Here is a 24,298-nt window from a genome sequence, read left to right as displayed (position 1 = left end):
TAATATAAACGAAGCACCTACCATTCTGGACAAGGTACTTCGTGTCAATGAAAACATTCCAGCTGGCACCAGTCTCGGGTACTTGAATACGATCGATCCTGAGTATGATGATGAAAACTTTTTGACAGTCCAAGCATCCACCGGAAGTGACAGTATTTCAATATCGCGGCTTCTGGAGAAATCCATCGTGTTTTCTGGTTCCACTGACTACGAATGGGCGAACATCCCCTCCGTGTTTTCGAATGCTTTCATAGTTAATACCCCGATCATGTCCCCCTTGTCCAATGTGTCTCTCAATCTGGCTAGTAAGGGAAGTCTGGTCGTGCTGGTAGAACAAAACGGCGATGATATTCCGGACTGGATCTCTACAATTGGTTTCGAGAAAGTTGAGGGGCAAAATGTATCAGCTCAAGGAAGTTCCAGTTATATTACCTTCGAGGTATACATTAAGAGTGATGTTGAAGGGAACTTCAACATTCCTATCGCAGCAGCCGATACCCCACTATGTATATTTGGAGCTTTCGCGGCCCCACTCGAATACTTTGCACACGGATCAAACAGTGACATCATTGAAATTACGTCGTCAGGAGAGCTTCTGCTGGAGATATCATCACTAGACTACGAGAGTATCAGTGCAGCTACGCAACCCCTTCATATATCCGTTAGTGTTGTCGATGTGGGCGGCTTGACGGGGGAGGCAACGCTCTCTATCTTTGTTGACGACGTGAATGAGGCACCTTTGATAACGAGCTGCTGCTTTCAGATCGAAGAGAATCCCGCTGTAGGAACGCTAATTGGGCAGCTAACTGGAGTTGATCCAGACTTGTCAGACAAGATCACGTTTGAGCTGGCGTTCCCATCCACGGATGTCATCGTCACTCCTAGTGGTAGCATCTCCGTTGGCAACAGCTCATCATTCAACTATGAAGTCACATCTTTGCTTACGATACGCGTACGGGCTACCGATAGAGGCGGACTCATCGATGAACGCGAGATCCAGATTACGATCGTAGATGTCAACGAGCCTCCAACTTTTCTACAGTCAGTTTATACTTTCGCTGTTCCCGAAAATTCTGCTTTTGGCCTACCATTTGGGACTCCAATCCGTGCTATTGATCCGGATCGGGGTCAAACGGATACTTTACGCTATGAACTTGTGAACAAAAATGCTGGTGGGTTACCGTTTACCCTGGAAAGTTGTTCAGGGCAGCTTGCTGTTCAATGGGATAAACTTGATTACGAGGCTACGAACCTGTATTCGTTTGGCGTTCGTGCTATCGATGCTGGGTACCCAAAAGCTCTAGACTCGCAAGCTTTTGTCGAAGTCACTATACTCAACGTGAATGAGGCGTCTCAATTTACCCACGTGGGACCGTTTAGCATCAAGGAGAACGAGCCAAACGGGACTTTTATCGGACAACTTCTAGTTACCGACCCAGATCCATCGTCGACCTTCGCCTACGCGGTAAATGCTAGCGACTACGTGTACGTTTCTGCCAGTGGTGGACTGTACTCGCAAGTTCCGTTTGATTACGAAGCTGTACCAAGTTTTGTTGTTCAAGTCACTGTTCAAGACAATGGCGTGGCTTGCGACTATCGACTCGATCTTTCCCAATGCGAACCTATAGCCACAACTACTACCGTGGTTGTAGCGGTACAAAACGTAAACGAGCCTCCTACCCTAACTGCCGACACTTTTACCATCGCAGAGAATCTCGCTTCAGGCTCTTTAATTGGGAAGCCAATTCGAGTCATTGACGCTGATGGCGCAGTAGGAAACGATTATGGGTTCACGATATTCACTGGTACTTCCAGTGGGGCCGGGTCTGAGTTTAAGATCCGCAGGGATGGTCGACTCCTCACTCAAACAACTTTGGACTTCGAAGCCAAATCGAACTACGTTCTGAGAATCGGCTACTATGACGGCGAGTTCTGGGCCTATCTAAATATCACTGTTGTAGTCCTTGATGAGAACGAAGCTCCATCGATCATTGGAGGCGTTAGCGGGTCTATAGCTGAAAACATGGCGGCGGGTACTCCAGTGCTGGTTGCCGAGTATTATGACGCGGACCGAAACTCAGTCAACGTATTCGCGCTCATGGATACCTTCGCGCCTTTCAGCATTAACGGAACGACAGGAGTATTGCAAACCACACACCCGCTGGATTTTGAGAACGATCCTATCAGCTTTAAGCTGAACATCCGAGTGTGCGACGCAGTTCTAACGACTCTTTGTGGGAGTGGATTTGTGACGGTTAATGTTACCGACGTGCCAGAGGCGCCGTCGATGGCCGCTGTTTCCTGCACGATGGTTGAGAACACAGCGACGGTATTGAATGAGCAAAGCACAGCAGGGTGCACGTTTGTAGCGACTGATCCAGACAAAGCATCGTGTTCATTCTACCAGATTATTGGGAGCGGCTCTCCGTTTCAGCTTGGGTCCAGTGCTACCCAAGCTCTAAGTTCTTCTGAATGCACGAGTGACTCAGTGGAGCTGAATTGGGTAGCCTCCTCGCTTCCAGACTACGAAACCCAGGCTCAATATGTTGTCGCCATTCGGATTCAGGATGAAACCGGGAGCACGACCGGTCTATACGTTGATACTCACATCACTGTCAGCATCCGCAATGCGAACGATTGCCCATCTCTGGCTTCGCTGACATCCATGGTAAGAGAACGCTCCGCGGCTGGGACGACGATTGGGTACCCGCTACCGGGCAAGGACCAGGATGTATCGGACATTCTGTCGTACGCAGTTACCGGGACGAATGCCTCTGACGGTTTGATTGGGGTCGACAGTCTCACCGGCCAATTGGTTGTGGCAAGGACGCCTCTTGATACGGAGCTGGTGTATCCGACTCAGTTCTATGTGGTGGTGAGTGTCACTGACAACAGTGCTCAACGTTGCTCGAGTAGTGCAACCATTACAGTCCTTACGACAAAGTCGAACTTTGCTCCTGTATGGTCGAGCTCGCTGCCTGCATCGTTCAATATCAATGAGAATTCTGCTGCTGGAACCCAAGCAGGGGCGTCCATCTCTCGGTACGTCACCGACCCTGATAAAGACACGATTCAGTACACACTCCAGTCGAAGACAGATACGTATTGCGCAGATACATTTAGTATTGGGCTATCGACTGGCGCTATCAACCTTCGAGCAGGGCGGTCTCTGGACTTCGAGCAACGCCAAACGTGCATTTGCACTGTCGCGGCGTGTGATCCAGCCCTAATGTGCAGCACGAAAGACGTGGCTGTTCAAGTGAAAAACCTCAACGAGCCGCCGAGTTTCACCGAACCGACGTACACCTTTACAGTGAAAGAGAACGAAGCAGCCAATCTCGCTCTACCTCGCTGCATTAGTGCCGTGGATCCGGACGAAGGTGATGGCTACGCGCTTACGTACGCGCTGTCCTGTGTGAATGCAACCGACTGCTCTCTGTTCTCCTTACAAATTGAAAAGGACTGCAGTCAAGAGTTGTGTGCCCGAATTATTGTCAAGCCGAGCTTAAACTTTGAGACCCGTCGCTCCTACAGTTTTAATCTGACTGCGGCTGATCCTGGCAAACTTTCGGCGGTTGCGAATATTGTGGTCAATGTCGAAGATGTGAACGAACTGCATTCATTTGTGAGTTTCCCGGCGACAGGTTCTGTACTGGAAAATACCGAGGTTGGATCAGTGCTGCTTCGCATCAACACCACGGACCCCGACGTTTATTCGGGCGCATTCAGGACCATGCAGTACTCGCTGAGCGCAGTATACCCACAAGGTCTGGATGTATTCCGTATTGATGCCACCACGGGTGATTTAACAGTGACTGGTCTGATCGACTACGAGGCCGTGCAGGCATTCACGATAACAGTGGAGGCGCGTGATTCGAGTGGAGTTGGAGCACTAGTCATTGCAGGCAACATTGCAATTACAGTGGTCGACGTTGGTGATACTACAGTTGATATGATCGGGCTTGTTGCCAATGGAGCGACGCAGCTGAATACAATCGGAGGGGAGCGATTAATCCTGACCGGTACAAATATCGGGTTCAAGCAGCGCTCTGATGGCTCAGTTATAATCAAGCAGCTCACTGTCAGCTATGGAGGGTACGGTAGCACCTCGCCTCACTACGCAACGAACTGCTCCTTGGTTAACGGTAACACTGGGGTAGAGTGCACATCGGCGCCTGGGGTGGGCTCAAGTCTGTACTGGAACCTTACGTTAATAATGAGTGTACCTAGCATCGGAGAGACTGTTTTCCAAGCGTCATCGTCGGTGCCGTTGGCATCTTATGGATCGCCAGTGGTTAACTCAGTCGTGTGCAGCGATGCATTCCCCACAAACGGCAGTAGCACGGAGAACATTGTGGTTTACGGAGACAACTTGGGGTCGATACAGCTCACAACTCAAGATGCCTTGCCCGTGGTACTCCACGGTGTGGAATTTCAGGCGCAACATTGCCAACTGCGTGAATCTAACACCACCGATGCCCCAACAGCTCAATACATTGGATGCCAGAGCGCTGCAGGCTCTGGCCAGAATCTCACGTTCACGGTGGTGGTTCTCGGTCAATCCAGTGACGCCTACTCTTCGAGTTGCCGATACGCGTCTCCAACTATCACCGCTATAACCGCGCTCAGTGGATTGCAGACTGCCGGTGGCAACGAAATACTGATAAACGGAACTGGATTCGGCTGCCAAGGCTGCGCCACAGTCGCTGTCACGTACTCAAATGGCCTCCACTCATTCACGTTGGACGACTGCAAGGTTGTTGTCGACCATGTGCAGGTATCATGTACATCGCAACCTGGCGCAGGCGCAGCATTCCAATGGCAAGTATCGGTTGATAACCTGTCCAGCGTGTCTACCCGTCAGCTCGCGACATCTTACGATGTACCTGAGGTCTGGGAAATTATGGGATTTAAGGATCTCCCCACAGCAGGCGGTACAGTCTTCCAGTTGCGGGGTCAAAACTTTGGCCCTGACACCGCCATTTTCGTGGACCCTGTCGTCGAGTATTCATTCGATAACGTAACCATCCTGCGAGCTGTCAACTGCAAACGGAAGTACAACGACCCCAAGGCGCATAGTCTGATCCAGTGTGTGTCGGTCCAAGGAAGTGGCTCTTTCCACTCGTGGCGGGTGATCATTGAAGGCCAAGCTTCACTGTGGACAACGCAGAACACGTCGTATGCTGGACCGATCGTGACGAAAGTATTCCGCTCTGACGGCGATACAGAAATCAAGACGAGTGGTGATCAGCAGGTGGTTATCACGGGCAAGAACTTTGGTACAATTAACGCCTCGAGAATTTCTAATGTCACTTATGGCATGATTGGAGATGAGTTCACTGCAAAAGACTGCAGTATTGTGATTGACCATGAGCGCATTGTCTGCACAACGGCCCCTGGCGTGGGTAATCGCCTCGCTTGGATAGTCACTGTCGATGGGTTGACCAGCGCCACGCCCACGATCAGCTACGCGAAGCCGTTCATCACTTCTATTGAGGGCGAGGGAGCATCCAACGCTCTTGTTCGTGGTGGTCAGAGCGTCGTCCTCCGCGGCGGGAACTTTGGGCCCAGTTATATCGTCATTGACAGAATATCGTACGGAACGTCTGGACGGGACTATCAAATTACAGAGGTACTCGAACACAACGACTCCACCATTGTTTGTTCGACTGTACCTGGTGTCGGAGCGAACCTCTCGTGGATTGTATCGGTCGGTGATCAAGAGTCAAGTTTGTCCAGTGTAACCAGTTCGTACGCACCCCCAGTAGTAACAGCGTTCTACCCTTCGGTTGTGTTGACGGATGGATCGAGTCACGTCACCATTGTCGGTGAAAATCTTGGTGCTAACGTCACTTTTGCGGCATCACGTGTAATTTTCTCGCCGCCGCAGACCAGTTTGTCGAGTTATCGCATATCTATCGTTGAATTTGGGGACTTCGGTGATGATAACAGCAGCGAGTACGTGGTAGTGCGTATTCCGGTGGGATACGGTACTGGAGCTTCGTTGCAGCTTTTGGTGGGGACGACAAGTGTCCAAAAGACTGCAACGATGACGATCAGCTATGGTTCTCCTTGGATCGATACTGTGTACACGGATGAGGGTCCAGCTGACTGTCTACCGTCGTGTATACAGCTCACAGTAACTGGCAACAATTTTTACACCACTGGACGTGTACTGGTGACGAAGTACCCTATCACAGTGAGCAATCTAGGAAGTGCGGGCTATGAATTCTCGGTCGATGTTTCGTCCTGGTCACACAATACCATTGTTGTGCCTCAATTTGTCGGACGATCGGGGTACGTTACTGTGGTGCTGGGTCGGGAGACAATTCTTAGCAACTCGGCTCCGTTCAGCTGGGACGATCCGTCCATCCTGGATTGGTACACACTTGGTCTTTCGTGTTGGACATCGGATTGCACTACGAGTTACAGATTGGATGGAGATACGCACCTTTTCGAGACTGAACAAGTAGGAACTGGGGTATTTAACTATCTGTCAGCGACACAGGGTGGAGCTACTCTTAGTCTGTACGCCAAGTTTGTCGGTCGGAGTCCTCGCGTTGCTATTGGTACAAGTGCGTGCACCAACGTTGTGCTCAGTACTCCTGTGATCCCATCGAGCGTTCTCTTGTCCGGATCGGTGATTGGGGTCAGTAATATCCGCCTCTTGTCGTGCACAGTACCGAGTGGACAAGGATCGATGCTTCCTCTACTAGTCATGCGGGGTACAACGTCTAGCAGCCCGAGGTATTTCAGCTACATCCCTCCCAGAGTGGATTGGACTGGAAGTTCTGCCACCTCAGCCCCCACCAAGGGGAAAACGGTGACCCTTACAGGCTCAAACTTCGGTACAAGCCCCGTCATCACTCTGACGGGGACAAATAATACCCCGAACGTCCTCAATATCGCAGAATTCGATCACGTCCACGCTACATTCACGATTCCTCCTGGGGAGGGGCAAAACTACTCTTTCAAGTTGTCAGCAGGGAATCAGGACAAGTCGGTCGTGTTCAGCTACAACGTTCCAGTCATTCACACCATCGAAGTCGAAGATGCTACCACTGCTGGAGGATCAACCGTGACTATCCATGGCGAGAATTTCGGATCGAGTGCTCTTTCAACCGCGCATGCAGTTGCTCTTGGTGATATGTTCTCGTGTACAATCGACAGTGTCGACCACGACACGATTGTTTGCACAACGAGTGAGGGCCAAGGCAGCGGCCACCAAGTGGTTGTGACAGTCAGTGGACAAGTAAATACCGACAGAAGCGTGACTTTCAGCTACGATCCTCCAGTAATCTACGACATCAGTCGGAGCGATGGTCCAACCTCGGGGTACACTTGTGCCTGCATAGATCCGGACCAGCCTTGTGCTACGCTTACTGCTCCGTTTGAGTGTCGGTACCTGGAGATCAGCTCTTCTAGCTCCACAGATGACAGTTATTGCGTGCAGACAGCATTGGATGGGGTGACGCAGAAGGTGACAGTCACGGCTGTGGCGGATGTGTATTCTAGCAACAAGCCTGTGTACACAAGTGAGTCGGAGTCGGATTTGCAGCTTCTGTATACGGGTGGGTCTTGGCAGTTGCTGCAACATGACGTCAGCATTTATCGTGCTGATGTCGTTGCAGCAAGTCCGCCGCCATCAGGTTGGCTCAACGTGATAGTGGACCCTGCTGTTGCTATGGCCAGCATGAAAGTGTACCCTGGAACTTGCTCCAAGGCCGCAGCTCGTGCCTGTCCCGCAGACACGGAGTTGTGTGAGCGTGTATCCATCACACTTGCGGGTAAGAACTTTGGCGTACAGTCCCTGGATTGGCTGCTTGAGTTGGTAAGCACTGATGATACGGCGGAGATGGAGACGGTGACTATCACCAATGATGACGTTGTGTATTTCAGTCACTCTAACATCAAATTCAACTTGCCATCGGGCCAAGGCATCTCCAGGGTCGTGAAACTGACTGTTTCGGAGCTGACTGTCGTCAACAAATCGATTGAATTCGGCTATCAGACGCCTCAACTGGTTGGATATGAAACCAGTACGGCGAATTTGTCGACTTGTGGAGGCTATGCGATTTCGCTTTATGGTAAAAACTTCGGTTCGTCTCGAGCCAAGGTGTTAATCGGTGGTCGGGATGCTCGTGTCGATGGCCAAAGCTCTCACCCGAGTGCTTGTGGCTCTGACGCGTGTGAATACTCCACGAGCGGGCCGTGCATCGACATCAACACATTTGTCTGCTACCCCTCGATGTATATTGTGAGCCCTGCCTTCAGCTTCCTCGACGTCTGCAATGATACGACGGGGACGCAGATGCTATGTGAAGCTGCCGATCCAGTCGCCGATATGTCGGAAGATTTAACAAGCCACTCGGACTTTGTGATCGAAACGATCGTCCCCGCTGGGTACGGCGCAGATCTGCTGGTTTTCGTCATTGTCGACGATCAACCGAGTAACGCGTTGGCATTCTCGTACAACCAGCCGGTCATCAGCGCCCAGATGCCGAATCAACCCGACGCAAACGGAGCAAACGCTATCACGATCAAAGGAACCGACTTCGGTTGCTTCCCCAATGATGCAATCACAATTTCGTTTGTTTCGACCGACTACACGACGGATGCGGTGCAGTCGATAACGCGGCAGTTGAGTACGAGTACCATTTCGTATTTGCCGACCAGTATATTCGAAGAGGACTATGCTCGACGATTAGTTGAAGCGTCGACTTCTGCTACCTCAGCCAATACGAGCGAGAACTCGACGGGGACCGTGGTGTGGACAAGCGCGTCGGAATTGGTGTGGTACCCTCCCAAGACGAAGGCTGGGATCACGAGCATTGTGCTGTCAGTTGGTGGCAACGTGATGTCTCCTACCAGCCAGACGCAGTTGAAGTTCCAGTGCAGTCCAGGCTACTACCGCACTACGACGGAGTTCTGTGACGCTTGTCCAGAAGGTGCCACATGTGCTGGCGGCGATGACATGCCGCTGGCCAAGCCTGGCTACTGGCGTGAAGGCGAAGTGGTTCTCGCGTGTGATCCCATGTTCGCGTGTCTGGGTGCTAACAAGTGCGCTGAAGGCTACACCGGTATAAGGTGCGGAGAGTGCGAGAACAACTACCACAAGCTCAACTCCGAGTGCAACGTGTGTCCGGATGACAAGTGGGGGTCTATCGCTATCGTTGTCATCTGTATCACAGTAGCGTCCGTGGTGAGCTACCTCCTAACCCGAAAAGGAGTGAGCTTGGGTCTGCTCTCCATCGGCATTGACTACTTCCAGACGCTATCGATCTTCGGCAACGCCCGCATCTCATGGCCAACGACGCTGATCAACTTATTCTCGACTTTATCAGCCTTCAACCTGAACTTGGAGCTCATCGCGCCTGAATGCTTCTCGTTCCAGGTTTCCTACGTGACCAAGTGGTTCATCATCGAGTTGTTCCCGTTGGTGATGGCAGCCATAGCATTGGCGATTTTCGCTGCACTTTACGCTTACAAGCGGTTCATCAAGAGGCGGCGAACTCGACTAACGTCGCACATGCCTCAGCTGTTCGGATCGACGTTGGTGATGATGTACTACCTCTTCTTGTACCTGACGCGGACGACCTTGGACGTCTTCAACTGCGTCGGGACCATCCCATCCGATGGGAAACTGTACATGGTCGCAATCTACACGCAGTGCTTCAAGCCTGGAGGGATCCACATGGAACTCTTCCCGTTCGCCGTCCTGGCGTTCATTATATACTCGTTGGGGTACCCGCTCTTCGTGCTGCTTACACTGTCTCGAAATCGGGCTCTAGTGATGGAGGACCAGCTTCTACGAGCCATGCAGCGCGGGACAAGTCGCCGCACCAATCCGAACTGCTGGGTGTTCCGCAAGAAGTTCTCCAAGTTGTACTACCAGTTCAAGCCCGAGTACTGGTACTGGATGGTGCTCATTATTCTGCGCAAGTTCTTGCTGGCAGGTATCGGGCTGCTCTTCCGACAGGACCCTGTGTTCCAGCTGGCCACTGCGACGTTTGTACTGTTCGTGAACTACTCGCTGCAAGTACGCTGTCGTCCGTACATGAGCGCGTACGAGACCCACCGAGTGCTCGCAAACTACGCCAAGCGGGTTCTACTGGAGACTCGACGTGCCAAGGCCAAGGGAGAAGCGTACATCCAGCCTGCTCATCTCCGCTTGGAAATGCACGCGTCGACCGTGACTGCTTGGAAGAGTGGGCATGGAGATCGCGGAGGCCAAGGAGTGGCGGCAAGCTCAGCACCGCCGACATCGGGGCTGCGTGGGGCTAACGAAGCCATCCTCGCCTCGCAGGAGCCGCAGAATCTGGTGGGTTACCTATGGGATCACAACACGGTCGAGGCAAGCCTGCTATTCAGTGCCAGCCTCGTGCTTCTGGCCGGTGTCATGTTTGAAAGTGGACGGCTGGGGAGTACTGAGGCCGGGTTTACCGGTACTTCGGCGCAGATGCTTGCCGTTGCCACTACAATGCTCGTAGCCGCGAGTTGCGTGTACTTCGCCCTCGTCCTGATCACGGAGTTGGTGGTGGCACTTCGACCCGATTACTACCGACGAATTACGCGTGTGCAGAAGGTTTTCAGCAGTCCTCGCCATCGCCACCAGAAGGATGAATCTGGCCAGGGGAAGTATCAAAAAGCCATTCGTGATAGTGACGACGACAGTGATGATGGTGATGACGATGAACTGGAAATGGTCGCGACGATGACGCAAAACCCGCTGCATTTTAACCGCACTTTGGCTGGTGCCCGAGGATTGGCGATGCGAGCTAGGGAGCGTGACGCGCTGGCAGCTCTGCAGGAAATTCAACGCCGTGGGTCGGAACGTGGAAGAAATGAACGACAGCTGGAAGAACGAGATGAAGAGGATGCTGCTCCTCGCAGGCGAAGGTCTCAGCGTCGGCGGGCCACTGCCTCAAGAAGCACCGAAGAACACGATAAGTATGACGAGCAGGCGATGGCAGAACTGACCTCGGCGATTGAGCGCACAGACGACGTCCGCAGGGGGTCCACGAGCGACTAGAGATACTGCATTTTGTGCATTTCGATTAATTCATAATAATGCACATTTCATGTTATACTACCACCGAGTTGTCGTAGCTTTTCAAGAACTGACAACGTTTTCAGCTCAGTCTGGAAGCTGGATGCCTGCTGATCCGCGGCTTCTTGCCAGCTTTTCTGAAGCTCCTCGTCGACTGCTGAGTTATTACTCTGGCTGCGCTGTGCAGCGTTTAGGTACAAGTCAATATGGCCGAGATGCCGAAAGGCATCCGCAAGATTCCACCACGCTGCTGTCTTCCTCTCCAAATCTCCACCGCTCTCGCGTTCTAAGGCATAAATGTATACCCGACAGGCAATTAAGTAGTGGCCTTGTTCCAGCGCTCGCTGTCCCAGATCTGTGAGCAGCTCAAACTTCTGTCGCAAAGTTAAGGTTTGTCCACCTGCTCGACCACGAGCCAAAGAAGCACTTCCAGGTCGCTCTGTAGAGATTTTCTCAAGATTCCATTGCCGCAAAGCAGCTCGCCAGGCCTCCTTGGCTAATGAGGCGTTTGTATTTCGTATTTCGGGTGTCTTCGCTGCTGTAATAGCTAGCTGCTCGTATCCCATCGCGCATAACCCCAGCATATCACGCTCCAAATACGGAGGTGGCGGAATGTCGTGCAGATACGTCAGATACTCGACGCTTTGCTCCCATTCACCTTGTTGTTGCAATTGTACTGCAGCTAATAGGAGCCACAATGGAAGCTGAGGATGTCGCGCAAAGTATTCGATCAGCTTCGCAAATAACCGCAAGGAATCGCTGAAGTAGCCTTTGTGCATCGCCACAATCGCGAGGTCTTGGAGGATGAGAGGATCAACGCGTTCACCGGTTGTGGGGTGTTCCAAAGCTGCGCAATACAAGTCGTAGGCCCGAGACAGGTTGAACTGATCATACGACAGGTACCACGTCATGTGATGCGAATACGCGAGCGCTTGTTGTACGTCCTGGGTCAAATTTCCGTTCCTCAGTTCACAAAGCCGTTCTAATATTGACGCCGAATTCCAGAAATCGCCTCCCTGGTACAGCTCCATGCCTTGTTGCTCAAGAATTTCATCAAGACGCGCGCTTTCTAGTAATACTTCCTCTGCAGCTCTTGCTTCTTGTGCTGCTTCATAAGCGGCGCGGCGTTGGGCTTCTTTCTTGGCTAAACGTTGCAGCAGCCAGCCGGTTAGTGTTCGCCGCAGCTTTTTAAACGCGTGCTTCTCGATCAATTCAGTAAATCGTTTCCGAGTCCGTAATCGGCGGTAGAACTGCTGGATTCTGGTGCTTGCCTCTAGTTGCAGAGCACGTTGCAACAAACAAACAGCGACTACAGCCTCTCGCCATTTACGAAGGTATAATAAATGCCTCCAAAATCGTTGTAAGCGGACAGCCATCACGGTTTTCTTGAGCTTCACGTAAGGGTGGACTCGCCGTACGAAAAAGCGGCGGATTCGCACCTCCGCCAGTTGCTGCTCACGTTCTCGCTTCAAACTGTCGTCAATATCGCTGGAATTCTCGGTGGTCAATGGAATGCTGTTGTTCAGCCGGGTCTCTTCTGCTGCGTCACGGAGAACCAAAAGCATCGCTTTCTTCGTGCGAGACTGTCCCAGCATTTTCATCAGTAGCACAATAAATTGAATACAAGTCCGTAACAGACCAACAGTCGACTGCGCCTTCGCTCTACGTGTGGCCTCTTCGAGTGCACGTCGTTGTCGATTGGTCCGGTCAACTCGTCGACGCCAGAGCCGATGGCGAGCAAATATTCGCTGAATAATCACTGCTGCGGCGTAGATTCCACGGCTAGTGTGGCTATCTTCCTGGTTTTCTTCGTCGAATTTCGCAATGGCTTCTTCAATCTCAGTGATTACATTCATGATAATTTCCTGTCGAGGGGAAGGAGCACTGGTGTCTTCGTTCATCATGCATACGCCCTCTTTCAATTCATCGAGAACATCAGAAACTTCCATCCGTTCACCAGTAGTCCAACACATGAGAGCGCTTGGTGCTTCACCTTCCCAGAGTAATGGTAGCTGTGGAGGCCTCCTAGAGTAAGTTTTGTACTGGATAGCATCAACGAGGTCAACGTCGTCATCCTCGACTCCATCCCAATTGTCCTCAGACTCCACTATTACTGTGTCCTTGTCAGTGGGGTTCGGCACGTGCATCACCTTGTATTTCCCACTTGGATACAGCATGGCTTTCGACTCCACATCCTCTTGGCGCCGAAAACGCTGTCGCTTTAGCACGTACTTGCGCCAGGTCGCTGCAGTTTTCTTCATCAGCGCATAGGATTTCGAATAGTAGACCAGCTCGTCAACACCATTGTGACAAGAGTTTGTCTTGCTATCCAGATCACGAAGCACCTCAGCTTTTTCGGATCGAAAGCGGTACCAATCAAACACAACGGCCGAGTGTTCTTGCCACTGAGGTTGTACTGATGGGATCCAACCGGATCCAGCGTCATTATGTTCTCCTGTGTATGGTGATACCTCCGCAGTTGTCGCGACAACTATTGAGTCGCTCTTCCGTTTGTTGGTTGAGCGTTCCGACTTCAGCTTCACCGGTGACTTGGTGGACGAAGTGGAAGAAGGTCTGGGGTTCACATTGAAGACAACCGCGGTGCCTGCGCACTTTTCACATTTCCAAATAGGCGGAGAGCTGTCTGGATCACTTCCACTCGTTTGCTGCTGTCGGCGGATCAGGAACGCCGGGTGTTGCTTGCGTGGTGGAGAGAAGCAGTAGAGGTGGCAGCGGAAGGAACAGGTCGCACACTGAACCATGAGCTTCCAATTCAGGTCGCTCTTGCAGCGATCGCAACATTTTGGCGGTAAAGCGCTCTCCGAGTCGCCCCGGAGTACTGCAGTGGCTCTTCGGCGGCGTTTGAACAGCTTCGTGATATTTGTGTCATCCAGACCTGGTGTTTCCTCTTGTAGCAGATCCTTTTGAGCACTGCGAACACAGTCTTCATCGCCAGGGCAGATCGTGGGGGCCCCACCGACGACAAATTCCTCAACTTGTACACCCACAGTCCCCATTCTGGTCAAACACACGAGCTGTGTTGGAATCGGTCATGTACGGATTCCACTAAGAATAGTGAGGAGAACACGCACCTGTGTATATTTGAAAAGTGTTGCGTGCAGACTCAGTTTTTGCAGCTCTATGTATTCCCCGCTCTTGTTTGTCTTCTTTGACTAGCACCTCCAGACATTTTTTCTACCCGGTGTGCGTAGAACGAAATGTTCGGCAGACAGCTAAGCAACCACGGGGTGCTCGACGTATTTCCAGTCCCATTCCTCTCTGCGGAGCTCGACCGTAGGCCAGTAGTGGTAGTCCGTCTTGAGAGTAAACACCTTGGGCTTCGTGTTGATGGAAATGGTCTTGAGCCGCACCGATTCACGATTGCCCAGGCGTTCCACAACCCGCAAGAAGTCGTCCAACGTGCGCGTTGGCTCACCGTTCACTTCCACGAGCCAAATCGTCGCGCGCAAGCCGTACTTGTGCGCTGGAGAGCCATAGCACCAGCGCGAACAGTACACACCGCCGCCCTCCTCCGGGATGTAACCCAAGCTTGCAACCGCATAGTGCGGGCTTTGGATAACGAGACCACACCAGACAATCACGCGATCAGTGCCCATAGCCGAGAGCTGGGACGTGCTGACAGTCACCTCCACTTCCTTCTGGTCCCGTACCACCAGCGCCTTTAGTTCCGTCTTACCGTCGACGGCATTCTCCACGTCTGCGTCACGCACCACGACCTGGCCATCGATGGCTAGAAGCAAGTCGCCGCTTTCAAGTTTTCCGGCACAATCTGTGCCAGCAGCGCACCGCTTGATTCCAAGCACTTGCCGCTTGTCCTCGTAGCAAGATCCCAGCTTCTGAATCCACTCGTCGGAGAGTCCAAGACCTGAACGAGCCTTCGAGAGCGAGTATGTCAACAGTTGCGCCGGGAGAATGTTCACTGAGTTAGGGATACGCGACGCTCGGAGCTCGTCGACGATGGGGCGAACAATGCTAATAGGAAGTCCACGGAATACTTCCTTACGACCGGCATTGTCTTGGTAGCTGAAGGAAAGCCAAAGCGCGTTCACAGCACCTGCGTCGTCAATAAAGACGCCGCCCACAGACTTCGTAATTCGGTCAAAGTGCAGCACCTCGATGTTGCACGCTTTGTAGCGAGGTGGCTGGAAATCGCGAAGCACAAGGCGATCTAGCTTCGTAACCACAGATTTCATCGTAACCACGGTCCAGTTACTGCTCAATCCAATGTAGTCAGCAGTCTCACCGACTTCGAGTAGCTTGTCCGCTAGCACAACACTCTTGATGTGCTCTGCCACAACACCCAAGGCCTTCGGGTCGTACTGGACGATCGAGAAGTTGTGAACGGGGTGCACAAACACCACTTTAGCGGGGACTTCAACGGTGGCAGCAATCGTTATCAGCACGTCTCCCAACGCAATGGGAACCGTGTTCTGGTCCACAAGTACGAACCCCTGTTCGGCATCGATCACAACGCCCATTCCGTGGTAACTGGAGCTCGAGATACCATCAATCATGTACGGGATATCGAAAGAAACCATCACCAACGATAGTAGCGTCTTCTTGCCCAGCGCGTTACCTCCAGGAAAACTCAGTGGTGCTGGAGCAAACGTCGGGTTTGAGTTCGCAGTGTTGACAAGAGATGAGTTGTCTCCGCTCGTCGCATCCTGGATATACGACTTGGAGTACCACAGCCCGTCTTCATCGTTGCGCGTGCACATTTGCATCGGGAACCAAAGCCGATCCATCATGATGAAGGCCGTGCGAACGCGGTGGCGGTCGCGAATCATGAAGTAGCGCAACACTGTGCGCAAGCCGTTCGGGAGTGAAGCCATAACGCGCGCAAAATCATCCAAGGTAGGTGTGGGTTGTCCAGCCACAGATGTGATGATGCAGGGCTGGGCCAGGTGAGCCTTCATGAACATGTGGCCAGCTTGGGCCAGATAGACGCCTCCAACAGGTAGGGACGCGTTGCGAGCTTGCTGGTAGGAGAGCGCGTGCACAATGCCTCCTCCGATTTCCAGGTATCGGTCAGGCGTGATCGAGTGCAGATCCTGGATGCTCAGAGTAGTCGTATACTGCTCGTCGCCGCGCTGAAACTGAGCTTCGACGGTCTGCCCAACATGCGAGTCCAGGAAGTCCTCGATCTTTAGGAATGTTGCTCCGTACTGGCCAGCGAATTGGATGAGCACATCGCCCGTCCGCAGCTTGTCGTGTGCTGGTCCTCCCTGAATAACCTGGTCCACGACCAGCATGCCTGTCTCCTGAGGGTACTGCTGGCGCACCAGCGCCTCTGTGTCCCCGGAAAGGCCAAGTCGCCGCACCTCATCAAACGCTGTGTGGCGGAAGATGGTCTGAATAGTTCCACGCGGGACCGGCTGGCCCTGCTGGATGAGTCCGAGCACGCGCACGACGCGATCCAGCGGCAGGTAGAACGACGAAGCTGCCTTCTTCGCTCCACCCGCATTAAGCGCGATAGCGCATCCATCAATGTTCAGCACCGGCGAACCACTCGAGCCTCCGCTGGTGCTGCTGGCTGCCGCGAAGTAGAACGTGTTGAAGTCATTGTACGAGCCCGAGCCGTAGGACGGCGCGTCGCGGTCCAGCTTGGCCAGAATTCCAGGCAAGATCGACAGCTTCTCTCCGGCATCGTTGCCCACCACGCGGATTTCCGCGCCAACTGTGCAACAACAAGCAAAACGTTAGAGCTGTCAATGTACAAAAAGTATACAAAAAAATTGCAGCTCACTCTTGGCTGCCTCGGGCCGCAGCGGGATCTCGTGCAGCTGCAGGAACTTGACCTTCTTGGGGTCAAAGCGGAAGAAGCCGAAGTCGTGCACTGGGTCTCTGTATGTAGCATCAAAATGCACAGCGTAAGTGAATGTTCCCCACATCTCCCTCCTTTCCCGCTGTCCACCTGGAGAGGACGATTTAGCTCTTGTTACCTCACCTGTAGATGGGCACGAGGTCCACCTCCTCCTTGTTGAGGAAGATGGCGTCGGCCACCACGGGCCCGGGCGTCACCACGTGGCGGTTCGTGAGGATGATGCCGCGCTCCATGTCCACCACGAAGCCCGTGGCCACGCTGAAGCTGGCGCCGTTGCCGTCGAAGGCGCGCACGCTCAGCAGGCGGATGCTCACGATGGCGCGGATGCACTTCTCGAGGCTCTGCAGCCAGCGCTTGGACTCGCCCGCGGCCGCGTCCACGCCGAAGCCGTTGAGGTGGAAGCTGCTACTGGTGGTGCCGGTGTTGCTGCTGCTAGACGCGTCCGGCGGCGCCGGCTCCGACGTGGGGCTGGGCTGGAGCATCGGCTCGGCAGGCGTCTGGTCCTCCATGGGCTGGCACTCGGCTAGAGGGCGACCTGCAGAGTGAATGCTTTGGCTCACTCGCGATGGGCACCGAGCTTGCGTACACAAAAGACACCAAAACTGAAGCAGCGCTGCACTCTTAAGTACGTTTTCGAGTGGTCCACACCACATGATATGTTTGCTTTCACTTCAACATGCACGCACAGCTAGCTACCTCGTCTCTCCTTTTCTTGCTGCCATGAAGCCTCTTACGAGGTGAACTGCGGGGGCGTCGTCTCCTCCTCCTGCCGCTTCGACATCTTCTCGATTGTCTCCTTGCGCTCCTGTCCGCCTTCTTCCACCACCTTGCGCTCCTCCGGCGTCGCGGGCTCCGGAACCTGGCCAGGCTGCAGCGTCTCCGTGGGCTCGTCCGGCTTGTACTCGATGCCGAAGGCCTCGTACACGCTGCGCTCCCGGTCCTCCAGCCACTTGGTCTGTTCCTCGTCCTCCGCGCGGCCGAAGGGCGTCTCCAGCCACTCCCTCTCGAACTCCTCGGGGCTGCCGCTCGAGCAGATCGTCTCGTGGCCGCCCTCGTCCTGCGTGTTGGACCGCAGCCACATCTGCTTGAGCTTCTTGCCGTCGATCTCGCGCTCGTGCGTCGCCTTCAGGCGCCCCGTCGAGTCCTCGTAGCGGCGACGAACAGTGCCGATGCGGTGGCCTCCGTGGTCCAGCACCGTCGAGCAGCTGTACGAGTACGACGTGTAGGAAGGGTGCGGCACTGTGCCTTCCGCGCCGGCCGAGGGCTCCTTCTTGTCGAGCGCAGCTTCTGTCCCCGCCTTCTCAGGCGCGTCGCCAGCTAGATCTGAGGCCGTTGCAGTCTCCAATCCATGCTTCGTCCCATCTTGAGGCTTCCCGATAGGCAGGTCCTTGAAGAACTCGTCGTCGTCGCAGTGCAGCTCCGGCATCGTGCTGGGCGAGAACGCTGCGAACGGCGGGAAGCGAGGCGAGAACACCCGGCGAGTCATCACCTCCATGTCCATGAGCGACTGCTCCAACGACGCCATGGGATACCAGAACGACGGCTGCACCCGATCCCACACGTGGATGATCCGACGAGACCGCAGTCCACGCGAACTACCTGCAAGCACGGTAGCAGGCAGAGCTGCAGTCGGTTGGGTCAGCACTCTGCTCCACATGGATTACCAACTCGTCTGCTAACTTGAAGGAAAATGCTCTAGTGGGGAGGAGGGCTCAACAAACAAGAGGGTGTTGGCTGCATGTGGTACGACAAAACCCCGCAGAATTGGGACGCTGAAGTGCCAGTTGAACTTCCTTAGCGCAAAACACCTACATTGATGAGAACAGGGGACGGGGAGACAATTTCTTCTTGTACACTCGCGCTGCAAAGAGCAAGACACCAAGTTCTAATGCCACCACCGCGTTGCACGGCTCATAAGGCCGGGTCAGTTTGTGTCTCCCCTGTCCGCGTATTTTTTTTCCTCTAAACAAACTGCCTCTTGAACCTTTCTCGTTATATCCCCGCACTGCAGTTAGGCCATCAGATTGTTGCCGCAGCTTCGGCAGAAGCGCGCCTCCGCCGGATTTTGCGTCGAGCACGAGCTGCAAAGTCCCGGCGTGCGCTTGGGCTTACTCTTGAACGCACTCATTTTCTTCTTCGGCTGCGGCTTCGGTTCTTCGATGGGCCGCTCAATCAAATACGAGCCTGGTACGTAACCACGCTGGTTCCTCAATTCCACCAGCCACCAGCCATCATCATCCTGTAGCGCAAAAGCAGTTAGTAACCAAACTCAAGGCATAAGGTTTTCTTTGAAGTTGACGTACCTTCTGAAGAATAGCGACTTCGTCGCCCGGATAAATAGTCAATTGTGTGTCATCCTGGGCGTCGAACCGATAGCCAGCAATGCCCTTGGACACCGGAGTCATGTTCTCTCTGTGGAACAGCAATGTGTAAACCAGTCAGTATATGCAGCTTCTACTAGTAAAGCTATGTGCTTTACTCACGGGAAGCCGGGTTCATCCACCGCGATTGCTTCGTGTTTGCACTTCGCGCAAACAGCCTGGCCGTCGTGTTCGAAGAAACTCTCTGCTGGACGAGCGCAAATACTCGTGTGTTAGTATAAGGAAGCGCATATTGAATCTGGTGCAATTTTGAGACGTACCCTGAAGGGAAGAGCTGCACTGATAGCAAACGAAGCAGTCCGGGTGGTATAGGTGGTCGAGGGCCTTGACCACTTTTCCTTTAAGAACCTTGTCGCATCGATGGCATTTCTTGCCGAATCGAGCCTGGTAACATCCTTGGTGAAATGCCTAACGCCAGACGATAAAGGATTCAGTTAATCAGACAAGGTTAGTAATGGAAAACCGCAGCGTACACCATACCTGGTTGTCTTTCTCCGCGTAACCATCATCTTCCGCAATGACACGGGTGCAGTGGCTGCATTTGAAGCACTGTTGTAGACAAGCAAAGCATACACGAGTTTTCGTTAGACACTGCACACACCATGCTTCCCGTTCACACGCGCATACCTCGTAGTGGAAGTACTGGTTGAGCGCGCCAACGGCTTCTCCTTCCAGAACTTGGCCGCAACCGCCGCACAGCTCGCGGTCGTCCTCATCTTCCGAGAAGGTCTCCTCGTTTTCATTCACCGTTCTTTCGATAGTTGAACGGCGCGCTCTAGCTCGTTCAGCGGCAGTTCCTTCCGAGATGCCGCTTAGATCAGACAAACGGTCATCACCGTAAGATTCCAAGTCAAGGACCTCCGACAACCGCAGCGACTCCCTTTGGCCGGTGCCCATGTATCCAGAATATTCGCCGTCGCTAAGAATCGAGTCGAGGTCGGACACTTCAGAGATTCGTCCATTCTGACCGCCCATATCGATAGGTGTGGCCTCTAAATCAAACTCGTCCAGGTTTGACGTGCTGGAGCGAACGCTGTCCATTCCGGACCGTCCGTGGCCATTCGCGACTGCTGCCGAGGCAGCTCTTTGCAGCGCTTCCGCCTCTGCTGCCTCTCTCTCCGCCTGAGCACGCGCGGCCGCAGCAGCCTCGGCCTCCGCCTTTGCCTTCGCACGAGCCGCCTCCTCGGCAGCCTTCGCTTCTCGCTCCTTCTTCTCCTCCAGCGCCCGAGCCGCAGCAAGAGCTGCCTCCTTCTCCGCCTTCGCCTTGGCAGCGACCCGCTCGCGTTCCAGAGCAGCTTCTCTCTCCTCCCTCTCTTTCCTCTCCTTCTCTGCAACGCACTCGCCGCAAACGAGGAGATCGTTTTCCAACTTCGCTCCAGCTTCCTTCGACTGTTTGTTGCAAACGGAGCAGATCATGCACAGCTTGTGGAACGCGCCGTCACCAGCCCGGTACACTCGGCCCAGAATTTCCTTGTCGCACACAATGCAGTGGTTGACATCCTTCGCGCAGTCCGCGTGGTACGCCTTCTTCTTGATGAGCGTGAAGTCCTCGTCCTCCTCAATCGACCCACGGCAACCCTTGCACAACAAGCAAATTTCGTGGAAGATCTGGTCCTTGCACACTTTCGTGCGGCCCAGAATGGTCTCCTTGCAGGCGTAGCACTTGCGCAGCTTGCGCACCTCGCCTGGCTTGAATTCGGTGCCTCCAGACTTGGCGTCCGCTCGCGCCGGTCCATTGGGCGGCTTAGGTGCGCACGAGTCCGCAATCGCGAGCGCTTCGAGGCCCAACGGCGACTGGTACTCCACGCCTGCTTCCGCTCCCTGTGCAGCGCCTCCGGAGGTCTTCTGGAGCTCCTGGAATCGCTGATTGGAGGCCTCGCGCGCCGCCAGGATCGCCGCGTCCGTGACGGGGATGATGGGGTTCTCAATGTGCAGGTACGAGCCGGGGACGAGGCCCTTCTCGCCGTCCTTGATGACGAACCACCAGCCGTCGCTGTCCTTGCGCACCACGTCCACCTCGTCGCCCTTGACGAGCGCGAGCTGCGTGCTCGGGTCCTGCGGCACGAAGTTGAAGCGCGCCACCGCCTGCTCCTTGCGCGCGGGCTCCGGCACGGGCTGCACCCTGCTCAGGACACGATAAGAAACACCAGACAACGCGCGACGGCCACGCGACCGCACGACGAGAGGTACCAACGTCAGTGACTGAAGGTCCGCAGCAACAAGCAGCAGCAGCAGCAGCGTGGACTGCATGCTGCAAGCCTACATGGTAGCCTATAGACAACACGCACCCCATCATCTTGATGCGCGCCGCCGCAGTGAAGGCCGTGGGCACCGCCGGGAGGCTCATGTTGTCGCCTCCGGGCACTTTAGACGCCGCCCTCCACGGGTTCTCCTGGGTCGTCACCTGATCGCGCGCACACCACACCACAGCGTTAGCCTCACGTCTAGACTCCTGCAGCCCCCTCTCCTCATTGCGACGCACCGCCTTCTCGCCGCACTTGGCGCACGCGTCCGCCTCCACAAACTCCCCGCATCTAGTTCCAGCAAGTGTCATATCACACATAATCCACGCGTCAGTCAGTCGGCCAGGCACACGCTCAGCTCAAGGGAGGGAGCGCGCACTTGGGGCAGACGCTGGGCATGGCTGTCTCTCTCGCTTCTCTCTGTGCGCGGCGGGGCGTGTGGGCAACTGGGCGCTCTTTCCCCCCTTCGGCTGCTTCGGCTGCTTGACGACGCCACCACGTCCGATCGTCCGACTGTAATCGAGCAAGAGAGCCGGGACCCCGACATGTCGAGCTTTGTATGCGCGGCGAAAACGGGGCGCGCCACGCGGCGATTGGTGCAAAACGCGCGGCACCACCTCAACGATTCGCCGAAAACTTGACAATTTTTGGCTAATCGCTGCGCGGCATCAATCCCGAAGGACATCAAAAACACACGTTGACATTTTGACTGGAGCCCACACTATGGAGCTCTCGAGTGCGCTGAGGACCGGCGCGCTGTCCACCGAGGGCCTGCAGCGCGCGCGCGAGCTGGGCGTCTGCGTGCGCTGCTGCCTGCGCTTCGCTGACATCGACGACTCGGACATCTACGCGTGCGTTTACTGCAGCGGCTAGCGGATGGATGTCATCAAGGAATTAATGTGGCTCCGACTTATTTACGTTACCTTCTGCTGTGTTACATTTTGTGGCTCTTGGCGCGCTGCAGCTGCTCGGAGGAGAAGCTGGTGGACGCTGTGCATGAGTTCGTCAAGGAGAGCGGCGTGCTGGGCTTCGAGCCGCAGGAGGTCTCGGGTGCGTTTATTGTGTCAATGAACTGGAAGGCGTTGGCTGCAATGCGCTAACCCTCAGGATCTGCATTTTTTTAGGCTGCACGTGCTGCGTGGGTGTGCTGAATGGCACGTTCCACGAGAAGATCTTGGCCGACGTGCAGCAGCTGGCGGACAAGGCCGACTACGACGTCAAGGCCTTCTCGCTCAACATCAAGCTGCCGAGCGTCGTGATGCTGCGCGAGTACTCGCTGCTGCAGTTCCTGCGCTCCGACGTGGAGAACTTCCCGCGCAAAATGCCCTTTGACATGAAAGATGTGCTCAAGGTGCGGAGGCCGTGTGGTGTATTGGTACTGGTGGCGCGTTGGTGATATCATTATACTCACCTGGATTCATTGCTGTTGGTAAATTGGACAGTCCTTCCTTGCACCTTCCATCTCGAAAATGCTCAAGAATGCCGAGTGCGCGAATGGGAGCGAGTTTTCCGTGCTGATCGACGTGAAGCACGACGAATCCGCTGATGAAGTGCGCCAGATCCCGGCAATCAAGGTACAGTGAGAAGGGAGCAGTGTATTGGCAGTCGCTATCTTTGAGCTAACACTCGCATGCGTGGTTTCTTCTTACAGAAACAGCTAGAAAACACGCGAAAGCGCGGTCGTGGTCCGCCGCCGGTCTTCGATGGTTTCGGCGCAGTGTCCCGAGCCCTGGCAGCGCTGGGGTCGTCCATGCCCGACACGATCAAGAGTCCACCGGCTCGTCTTACTACTGAACCCCACGCTGTGGCCACGTTCGAGCGCGACTCCGTGTACATGCAGGGGCGATACCTCAAGTTTCAGCGTGGACTAAGCCAGACGCCATGGGTTCTGGACGGCGAGCGAATGGGTGAGTCGTCGGTGGAGGAGTGCATCGGTGATATCGCGCTGCCATTCTTCCGCGGATCAGGCTACAAGTTCCACACGGCTGGTCGTGAAGATGTTGACGTGCGTATGCTCGGAAATGGAAGACCGTTCATCTTGGAGATTCTGGGTAAGCAGCAACATTCTGTCCACAATCCATGGACTCGAAGCTAACCGGTTATTCCTACGCAGATGCCGAGAAAGCGTATCTGGACCAGTCCGAGTACGACCAGATCGAGAAGGCTGTAAACGACGCCAACAATGGCGCTGTCGAAATTGTCAAGGTCAAGAGGTCCACCAAGGACTATTTCGCCGGGCTTCAAACTGGGGCTGATTCGAAGAAGAAGACGTATTGGTACGGCTATCCTTGTTGCTTTTGCAGCTAACTATCATTCTGGACTAAAACTTGTGTCTCGTTTGATATTAGCTGCGTTGTGTGGTCGGAAGGAGTGTTGACGCCGGAGTTAGTTGCAAAGATCGATGCAATTCAAGACCTCACCATTCAGCAGCAAACTCCCATTCGTGTGCTGCACCGTCGAACGTTGATGACGCGCCCGAAAATTATCCACGCAGCCAAGTGCGAAGTGCTGAACAAGCACTACATGTTGCTGCGTCTCACAACGTCTGCTGGAACGTACGTGAAGGAGTTTGTGCACGGCGATCGTGGTCGCACCAACCCCAACGTTGCATCGATTCTGGTATGTATCGTAGATGCGCCTGTGTAATTCGTGGGTCCTGTCTGCATTACTCACCGTTCATCTCTGACCTGTTGTTGCTTGTTGTAGGGCTGCGACGCTGATATCATCCAGCTTGACGTCGAAAGCCTGATTGATGCCCAGTAAGCAAACGCGACCATGG

General features: G+C 54.2%; 6 protein-coding genes across 6 annotated transcripts; 2 read left to right on the top strand and 4 right to left on the bottom strand.

Moving 5' to 3' along the window:
- Positions 1 to 268: 268 nt before the first annotated feature.
- PHYSODRAFT_490482 (hypothetical protein) lies at positions 269 to 11,032 on the top strand (the record flags this gene model as incomplete). Its single annotated transcript, XM_009526156.1, has 1 exon — positions 269 to 11,032. The coding sequence occupies one exon, from the start codon at positions 269 to 271 to the stop codon at positions 11,030 to 11,032; it is 10,764 nt and encodes a 3,587-aa protein (XP_009524451.1).
- A 47-nt stretch (positions 11,033 to 11,079) lies between these two features.
- PHYSODRAFT_490109 (hypothetical protein) lies at positions 11,080 to 13,812 on the bottom strand (the record flags this gene model as incomplete). The annotated part of the gene is made up of 4 exons (XM_009526155.1): positions 11,080 to 12,798; positions 12,901 to 13,375; positions 13,424 to 13,521; positions 13,636 to 13,812. 4 exons carry the CDS (start codon positions 13,810 to 13,812, stop codon positions 11,080 to 11,082), a joined length of 2,469 nt encoding a protein of 822 aa, XP_009524450.1.
- Positions 13,813 to 14,283: 471 nt separating this feature from the next.
- Positions 14,284 to 17,404, bottom strand: PHYSODRAFT_350798 (hypothetical protein; the record flags this gene model as incomplete). Its single annotated transcript, XM_009526154.1, has 4 exons — positions 14,284 to 16,748; positions 16,818 to 16,915; positions 17,019 to 17,327; positions 17,370 to 17,404. 4 exons carry the CDS (start codon positions 17,402 to 17,404, stop codon positions 14,284 to 14,286), a joined length of 2,907 nt encoding a protein of 968 aa, XP_009524449.1.
- Positions 17,405 to 17,712: 308 nt separating this feature from the next.
- On the bottom strand, positions 17,713 to 18,453 carry PHYSODRAFT_385567 (hypothetical protein; the record flags this gene model as incomplete). The annotated part of the gene is made up of 1 exon (XM_009526153.1): positions 17,713 to 18,453. A coding segment is annotated over one exon (741 nt), but the record flags the coding sequence as incomplete, so codon positions are not given.
- Positions 18,454 to 18,906: 453 nt separating this feature from the next.
- Positions 18,907 to 22,028, bottom strand: PHYSODRAFT_350797 (hypothetical protein; the record flags this gene model as incomplete). Its single annotated transcript, XM_009526152.1, has 9 exons — positions 21,899 to 22,028; positions 21,759 to 21,810; positions 21,565 to 21,680; positions 19,904 to 21,398; positions 19,757 to 19,825; positions 19,537 to 19,684; positions 19,379 to 19,463; positions 19,199 to 19,307; positions 18,907 to 19,134 (listed from the first exon to the last, which is right to left on the bottom strand). Exons 1-9 carry the CDS (start codon positions 21,916 to 21,918, stop codon positions 18,907 to 18,909), a joined length of 2,322 nt encoding a protein of 773 aa, XP_009524447.1. The 5' UTR covers positions 21,919 to 22,028.
- Positions 22,029 to 22,242: 214 nt separating this feature from the next.
- PHYSODRAFT_329641 (hypothetical protein) lies at positions 22,243 to 24,282 on the top strand (the record flags this gene model as incomplete). The annotated part of the gene is made up of 8 exons (XM_009526151.1): positions 22,243 to 22,370; positions 22,484 to 22,569; positions 22,644 to 22,870; positions 22,962 to 23,093; positions 23,171 to 23,570; positions 23,633 to 23,795; positions 23,868 to 24,138; positions 24,226 to 24,282. The coding sequence occupies 8 exons, from the start codon at positions 22,243 to 22,245 to the stop codon at positions 24,280 to 24,282; spliced, it is 1,464 nt and encodes a 487-aa protein (XP_009524446.1).
- Between the last annotated feature and the right edge of the window lie 16 nt (positions 24,283 to 24,298).

The sequence above is a fragment of the Phytophthora sojae genome (assembly GCF_000149755.1).
Source record: "Phytophthora sojae unplaced genomic scaffold PHYSOscaffold_3, whole genome shotgun sequence".
NCBI lineage: Eukaryota > Oomycota > Peronosporomycetes > Peronosporales > Peronosporaceae > Phytophthora > Phytophthora sojae.
The sequence above is the reverse complement of the archived record's forward strand: the minus strand, read 5'-3'. Positions and strand labels throughout refer to the sequence as shown.